Source organism: Pempheris klunzingeri, chromosome 23, assembly GCF_042242105.1.
Source record: "Pempheris klunzingeri isolate RE-2024b chromosome 23, fPemKlu1.hap1, whole genome shotgun sequence".
Lineage (NCBI taxonomy): Eukaryota > Metazoa > Chordata > Actinopteri > Acropomatiformes > Pempheridae > Pempheris > Pempheris klunzingeri.
This window is the reverse complement of record NC_092034.1, coordinates 16,747,450-16,756,340: the sequence shown is the minus strand read 5'-3', so window position 1 is coordinate 16,756,340 and position 8,891 is coordinate 16,747,450. Positions and strand designations below refer to the sequence as shown.

Below are 8,891 nucleotides of genomic sequence, written 5' to 3'. Positions count from 1 at the left end.
GTTTTTCCCCACAAATATCAACTCTTCAAAAAATCGGAATACATTTTTTTGTTGGACAAATACACGGCACAAATACACTTAAGATAGACTAGATTGATTACATTACAGTCTGTAAGAGCTGTGAACAACAGGAGGTCAAATTTAAACAATATACGTTTACTAGAGTTTCCATTCAATGCAATGTGCTATTACAAAGACTGTAAAAATAAATAAGATATTTCATTGATGATAGACCTCCAGATTTTATATGATGCCCAAGAAAAGAAATTGGAATTTTTAAAGGACTGGTTTGATTTTAACCATGACTGAAAGTATAATTACATAATCATAATACATTTACAATGCAAGCATCTGATACATGATGTTGGAATGAATATTAGAAATTAAAAAACTAAATAAATGATAGTTAGAAACTGTATGTAGTATGTCGTAGTATATTGCAATACCGGAACAAGCCAAAAGAATTATAAATGAACAATGTGCTTACATCCACATGGGCAACACATCCTGGCCCAGCTGAGCACAGAAGATTAGTTGAATCCGTACAGTTACATGCATCTGTTTTCAACCATCCTGTCAGGCAGCTGGACTGGCTGTTTTACAATACAATTGCTGCTCATTCATTAGTTGTTTTTCAGGGTTTCTTAACATTGTGGCCCATGTCTCAAAACTGTCATTAAAAAGTCTGGCACATTACTTTAGGTCTGGTTGAATGCTAGACTGTAGTGGTACGGGAAGTATACGTCCCATTCCGAAACACCATATCAGAAACCATACAGTCCTTGGGAAAGTCCAGAGGGGTACATGTTGCTTGTCTCTTCAAAGTCACAGCACAGTAATCCACCTGCTCCCCATCCAGCCCAGATTCCAGCCACCGGAAACACACAATGCGCTGGAATGAACGCCGGAAATTGTCAGACACAAAACCATACAGGATAGGATTAGCACCACTGTTAGCGTAGCTGAGGATGACAAAAAGCTGAGTGACCATGGGGTCTGGGGGCTGGTGGAAAACGCTGACCAGCTGAACGATGTAGAAGGGCATCCAACAGAGAACAAACACTGCCACGACTAACAGAACCATTCGGGTGATTTTCTTCTCTGAGCGGCGCCGTTGAAGCCAGCCTGCTTTCAGCCCCACTGCACGCATCCTGGCCACCATTAGACAGTAGCATAAGCAGATAGCTCCAACCGGCAGCAGGAACCCCAACAGGAAGGTATAGACTACAAATGCCACTGACCACGCTGCTTCGGGCCACAGGAAGTTACAGTCCACACCACCATCCTGTGCTGGGACAGTGTCTGCGAAGATAATGATGGGGAGTATGACTATGAGTGACAGCCCCCATACACATACATTAACCACTTTGGCTACAGTGGGTCTGCGGTAGCGGGCAGCCTTGATAGGGTGGACCACTGCGACATAACGGTCCACACTCAGCACAGTTAGGCAGAAGATTGATGTAAACATATTAATACCATCCACACTCAACACCAACCTACACATCAGTGACCCAAAGGGCCAATGACGAACAGCAGCTGATGTGGCCAGGAAAGGAACACTTAACATGAACAACTCATCAGCAATTGCTAAGTTGAGGATGTAAATGTTAGTGGCTGTTTTCATTTTGGCGTATTTCAGAATGACGTAGATGACCATGGCATTGCCAGTAAGACCTACACAGCAGACAAGAGCATAGATGGATGGGATAATAATTTTGCTGGTATGAGATTCCTGGTAGTAATCCTCATAGTCCATGCTTGTGTTATAGGGCACCCCTGTTGGACAGTACCCATAGTCCTGGCTCCCATTGAATTCCATGGTCACTGTTGATGGTGTGTGATGCTAAATTTAGACATTAGTCAACAGTCACAAGCTCAAACCAGTCAAGTGGCTGCAGCTATGAGAATGGACAGGGAGTGCCAAATAGCGTTGCCAAGAAAATGTCTACACATGCCAATACCCAGTAAAGACTTCATTGAAGCTGTAGGTTTTTGTGTGCTAACTAATGAATCATTGTTACATTTTGTTAAAAATCATGAAGGGTTCAAATTCTGCAAGCAGGTTTTGTAATGCCTTATTTGTCTACTATCTTATATAGATAGGATTTTTTAGGAATGTATGTGGAAATAAACCCCCAATAGGAGATTCTTTGAGTTCTACAAGCTAAAGGAACAACAGCTAGACTGGAGATAGTGTCGAAACTTGGGCTCTCTATTGTCCTTTTGGTTTCTACTACAAATCAACAGAAGAGATGATCATCTTCATATCACAAAAGTATATATCACATGTGGTTTTAGACACTGTCGTCCATGAAAGAAGAAAATGTCCACTTTTCACTCTTTGCACAGTCCATGTTTCCTTGAATATCCTGGGTCTCTTGTGTCTTTGCTTGTCAGTTTTTTCACAGTACAGTCTAAACAGCTTTGACCATTTGTTTCCTCTAAGCTAAAGAAAAGCAGGGTATGCAGCAGGTACTCTCGAGGCACCTCCTCTGCACCCTTAGTCACAGAATTCTTGGTAGGCAATCATGTACATTCATGTAAATGTGCATTCATGGGTAAAACATACACCTTCGTGCCTATCTGTTGCAGATAGTTATGAGTTCTGAAACAAAGCAGGGCAAGACCACTTTGAAACACAGTACATACAAAGCAGTCGGTCTGTTGGTTGAAGTGGTGGTGTTCTGGCAGGTAAAATCATGTTGCGTGACCACTTAACAGCGCTGTTGTTTGGCTCCTGTGCTCTTCTTGTCTCGTTGACTTTTGCTGCCATTGCACAGTGCAGAGAAATCTGAAGGCTCCTGTCGAAGATTCCCTTGAGGAAACATTATCCTCCCATTTTCTGTGACCTGAATTATGAAAGCCTGTAAGAAAATAAAGAGTTGTCACTTAGTTTGCCTCGGCACAATATCAATGTACAAGTGAGTCATACCTCAAAGGACCTGACACTTGCATCACTGATACAGCACTGCATTTACCAGGCATGTATGAGCCTGAAAACATTTCTTTAAATTATCTGAGGCTTTGCAATAATAAAAAAAAAAATGTTTTCTGTCCATGAGTTATAAAACACAGCCCCACTAACTCTTGATGTATTGCACATGCAATACAATATGTATGTATCTATGTTCATGTATGTATACATATATGGTAAACCAACTGAGGTGATTTCTCACAACTCTGTTGTGATATTGGGCTATACAAAATAAATTGAATTTAATTGAATTGAAGATTGACAGGTTCTACAGTTTTGTTGTTGTTGTACTCCACTGGGAGTATATCTGACTGTGCAGTACATGGACTAAGGCAAGCAGTTATTGCCAATTGGTGACAAATTTACTGAAAGATTATTTTGAAATTGCTGGATGGGTTTTGATGAAGCTGGTGTGGGTCGAAAGACCGCTTGTCACTTATGCTCCATCTATGCATCCAGACATCATATCAGCACAGAGACAGAGGTTTGGTAGCCGAACAGAGAACCACTATGAGTTTGTATGTATGAGCAATCCAAATGTAACAGCTGCTAATCTGCAGTATAAACTGTACCCCTCCAGAAACATCAATGATGAATGAGGGAGAAGAGAGCATCTGAAGTCTTTAATTAGTCTTCCACTCCTTGATGGACTGCTAGCTCCACTCCAACCTCCCGTTCCCTTCTGCCTGCGATAATGACAGACAATCATCCTTTTGAAGTTGCATTAGTGCTGCTTGGTAGCAGGAACATATCAGACGTTTTGTATGTCTGTGTGTGTGTGTGAGAGAGGAAGAGAGTTCGGGAAAAAATTATGTATATGCTATGGTTTATATCCTAAACAACTAATGCTTCGGTCAGTTGTCTGTTTTCTGTAAATATTGCTCAGAAATCGAGTCAAAAATGTTAAAGACATCAATCAACTTGGTAAATAGTAATTCTGGAGTCATATGTAATTTCACTAGACACTTTAAATCAATACCACAATCAGGCTTCTATCACCTTGAAAATATCACACATACATGATCAAAAAACTTGCACGTGCTTTCATCTCTAGCTGGCTGCACTACTGCAATAGGCTGTTCTCAGGCCTGTGTAAGACAGCAGTCACACTGCTACAGCTGATCCAGAAAATTCTATAATCACTGAATGGTTCTGATCCTCGATACCTGTCAGAACTCCTGACCCAATGCAAGCTTTGCAGACCTCTTGGGTTGGCTGGTTGTAGATAAAGGTCATAAACATGATCAAACTGCTTATAGCTTCCATGCCGCTCAAACGTGGAACAAACAGCCAGTAAAACTAACACTCAAGAAAATGCTGACTCTCTTCAAATCCAAGGCCTACCTGTTTTCCTTTTAATTAATTAGTTTTGTTGTTTTTATTCTGTGTGCTTTTATTGTTTTATTATTGCATTTACTTTAATTTTTATCATGTGTTTCTTGCACTCTGTAAGGCACTTTGGGTTTGAAATGTGCTACATAAATAAATTTACCTTGGCTTGCCTTAATGGTAACCCCTGCATCAGTGTATTAATGGTGAGAATGGTGGACGTGTAGTGTTACAGCAGTGGTCAAAAAGACCTTTTACCATTTCTCTTATTGCCAACAAATTTCATGTGTAGCACCAAACCAGCAACAAGTATCCTGAATACTATGAGTCATGTGTGTATCAAAGCCTAATAGATCTTCTTCTTCTGAAATCTATTAAAAGCACATCAAGTGCTGGCTGACAGGATCCTTCAGCACCATTAACAGACAAATAGTATTTTATTTTCACTCAATCCCACACACACCGTACTGCTGCCAAAAGTACTCACTAATGCACAATCCTTCACTGAATAGTTCCCAACAAATGCACGATTTCTGTATCCTGTCTGATCAATATTTGCAAAGGCACTGAATGTTCCTAGAGATGCTGTTGGAAGCATAGTTTGCAAGTTCCAAGCTAAAGGAACACTGGCTGCACTGCCTGGGCGTGGCAGAAAGAGGAGAGTTTGGAGGGCAAGGTGGATTCAGTCAAGTATCAGGACATCCTGGGAGAAAACAGGCTCTCTGTGAGGAAGCTGACTCCTCAGGAAGGCTGTCAGAACCTGGTGTCTGGCCGTGCATCGTGTTTGCAGCAGGTCATATCTGCAAAAAAGTGCTCTACTGAGTACTAAAGATGCTTGTCAAGAAGGGGTTCAATAATTTTGAGACTGCAGTCGTCATTAGTGGCGCATTGTGTTGAATTTGGAGAAACCACCTGCAATATTAATTGTGTTGAGCTATTTCAATTGTCCTTGTTTGAATTGTGCATTGAACACAGCTGAAGGTTTGTACATTTTGCCGGTGGGGTTGAATAATTTCGAGTGCAACTGTATTTTGCTCATCATGATAAATGTCAATACGCTATCCTACTAAACAAATGAGTGAAAACCATAAGACAGAGTGATGGGTGTCTTTGGTAGTGACCAAGAGAATTCTCAGCTCAATCTACAGCTCCCCTCTGCTTTCTCGAGCAGCTTAGCTCTGTCCAAAGTTCAGAAAAACACTCACCACGGCATCTAAAGATCACTGATTAACATGCGATTAACGATTGTTTAATCTGTACAAATCAAAAAATTACTTTTGTCAAGGTATCCATCCTTTTAAATGAAACTTCTGTGATGCTTTGGTACTTTAGGTGCTACACTCATGAGATGAAAACGTGTTTCCAGGCTGCTTGAAAATGAGCAGGGAGATTAGTTTAGAATGAAGGGGAGAGTTGTATGTTCTTACAGTATCAATACTTGATGTATGGAGACACGCTTACCTTAGTTCCATTACCCTCAAACGTTATTTGATTTTCTGTCTTTCTGAAACAGTTCCTCCCAGAGGGCTGCACTGCTGCCCTAATGATCGTCTGAGGAGTATTCTGTCAGACTAAAACACTAAATGAATCCCCAGAGCACTTCTGAAATGGGCCTCCTTCGAAAATGTTCACCCTATTTTCATAATCATGTAGCCAGTGGCATGGAGCAGGGAGACAGTGCTTTGAAACCCCCCCCCTCTCTCCTTCATTTGCATTCTCTTCATTCTCTGCTTTGGCGGCTACCATTTAAATGCTGGGGCCTATTTTCATCACATTTCCTACAACATATCTGCAGCTCACAGCTCCTGGTGAAGCCCGCGATTAAATATGGAAACAGCATCAGTGCTGCCTTGCAGCTGCTGTGGTCTTGGATGAAAAGCATCTGATAGTCAAGGGAGAACATCATTGATGCATGTGTAGTCAGGGACATTTAATGTGTTCACTCACATGCTTAATGTACTCTTACATCTGCCTACTGGGTGCAGAAAGTGTGGCTTTTAGGAGTTAGCTTTGCTCTGAGAAACAAACATTCGAAGCCGCACTGACAACTGGAGCTATGACAATGGGGCGTCAGTGTCCTCAGTGGAACAATCAATGGTCATGGCAAGAAGAAGAACACATAGTAGAACAGGTTTCTTCACATTTTCTTCTTCTGCTCCATATCAATTGTTCCCATGCCAGTCCTCTACTAGTGGTGACTTACAGTATCGTGGCATAATTGATGCACAGAAATACGGCCATAAGAAAGTAGCACCAGCAACTGTCAGACCAGTGAGAACTTGGTCAGACGAGAGCAACCAACCAACAGACCATTAGATGTCAACCTTACTTTCAATAAATGACCCGCTCATGGTGACTACAGCATTATTCAACTATTTCTATGGTTCTGTTCATGCAGGCAGCCCTTAGTAAGATCAGGGTGTATTTTAATACGTAACAATCAACCGACTTGTGATGTCACATTTTTTTATTATCCTCGAAAATCCTGATCTTAAACTTATCAGTAAACTTAAATAGCTTTTGTTACAAAAATTGCAAAATTGATGCATGTTTACTATTGTTACATCTCCATTATGAATATCAAGGGTTGGTTCATCAAGATAAATGTCCAGTTGCATAGAGGTTTCACAGAACAGTCGACTAGTAAAACCAATAGCCAACTGTTAATCTGTGGGTTTAGCACTGTGCATTAACAACAGCAGCATCGACAGCAGGTACGCAGCAGGGGATGCTGTGGGCAGCTGTCTATGGTACACTGACTCTTAACTGTCATGCTCCTGTGTTATTTCACTGAATGAGAGTCTGTAGCTGAGCAGCTGCTCAGTGGGATACTGTGAACTACAGTGTGTACAGAATGAATCAATTCAATTCAATTCAATTCAATTCAATTCAATTTTATTTGTATAGCCCAATATCACAACAGTGTCTCACAGTGCTTTACAAAGTTCACTGAAATAAACAAGAAATGTAAGCGAACAAACAATCTAATAAAGAGTCCAGCAGTCGATGACTCAGAACGATGAATCAGAACAAACAGGAGACCCAGTCACAAAGCCATGGCAGCGACAGTGGCAAACATTTGCTTTGGTCTTAGATGCTGAACCTCATAAATTCAATGGAGGACCCTTACGTTGGTCCTGACTACATCAGCCAATACTATACTGGTTCTATTTGATACCTTTTTGGTGAGAATTGATCATTGTTATTGTGTGAACAAAATACAATACATCTCCTGTGATTAATTAACAACTCAGCTACTTTTTTTGGCTGATGACTACTTAAATGCAGCAGTAAAGCGTTGCAGAAGAAGACAGAACAAGATGAGCTCCAGTCAAAGCTGAGGCAATGATCTGATGTTTTCAGCTTTCAAAATCAATACAGCCATAACAATTCATGTGACAATACTTAACAGAGATGTACTTTAATATTTAATATTTGTCCTTTACCCATGTTAGGTTAAATTCATGAATAAAAGTTCTATTCCTTTTTTGTGAGAACATCCAATAAATAATTAATATTAATTACAATCAAGAAGAGGGTGGAAAAAGACAAGCTGAAATAAGCTGAAATGATGCTTATTTCTTAGAACTTAGAACTTGAACACACTTATGGCGGTCAACACATCTCAAGTCCCATTGAGTCTACAAAACACATCAGCTCATGTTACTCATATAACAGCCTATTCATGCCTACACTCATGAGGGGCAGTGTCACTGTGTGTGTGTGTTGCATATGTGTTTCTTGCACTGCTCTTCAGGAGCTCCTGTCCCAGCTAATGCAAAGTAAAAAAGTTAGCGCGTGTGATGCTTTGTCCACAGAGTCCCCGTGTCTGGTCGAGAAAGACTTATGCCTTGGGTTCTTCTCTGGGGGGCAACATCTGGATCTCCTGTATACACTTGCAAGCTCCATATAAATGATGAAGCAGCATCAAAGGCAGCCCAGATCTTGATTCCACATTTTGCAGGTTTTGAGGATATATGCTGCCTGAGGGAGCATCAGCTGCTCATCAACAGTGACGGTTGTAAAACAGGCACTTGTCCCACACTGTTCTGCCACCGAGCTGGTCTGTCATCTCTGTTATCAAAGTGGATGATGGACGAGTGAACTAGCTCAAAAGATGAGTGGGGCGTCCATCAGTCAGAAGGTCAGTGGTTTGGTCCCCGGCTCCTCTAAGTCAACATGTTGAACTGAACTGAACCCCAACTTGCTCCTGAAGCAGCTTCAGTGTGTGAATGTGTGTGAAAGAACAGTCTCCTCCAGCATAAATTCCTCCTGAATGAAGGATGGGTGAATGAGGATGCGATGTAAAAATGCTTTGAGTGGTTAAAATGACTAGAAAGGTGCTGTACAAATACAGACCATTTACCATTTAATCTGGAAGGTTTCTAGTGACTTTGCTGCACAGAAAAGTTCACTGCCAGTTTCTGCATTCCACAGGGATTCTGTGGATTCTCCTTTTGATCTGAAAATTCCAGCAAGGATAAGAATCCCAAAGTAGGCTTGAAAATAGTTTTGGTCCATTTCGTTCCACCTCTCTCCATGAGTGCAATCTGGAGTGCAATTTTCTGGATGGAATCTGGGATAA

At 41.1% G+C, this 8,891-nt stretch overlaps 1 protein-coding gene across 1 annotated transcript; it reads right to left on the bottom strand.

Moving 5' to 3' along the window:
• Window positions 1–715: 715 nt before the first annotated feature.
• sstr1b (somatostatin receptor 1b) lies at window positions 716–1,822 on the bottom strand. The gene has a single exon (XM_070854616.1). It carries the CDS (start codon window positions 1,820–1,822, stop codon window positions 716–718), a length of 1,107 nt encoding a protein of 368 aa, XP_070710717.1.
• Between the last annotated feature and the right edge of the window lie 7,069 nt (window positions 1,823–8,891).

Coding starts and splice junctions, on each gene's coding strand:
- sstr1b (XM_070854616.1), bottom strand. CDS start 1,822: ATGGAATTCAATGGGAGCCAGGACTATGGGTACTGTCCAACAGGGGTG.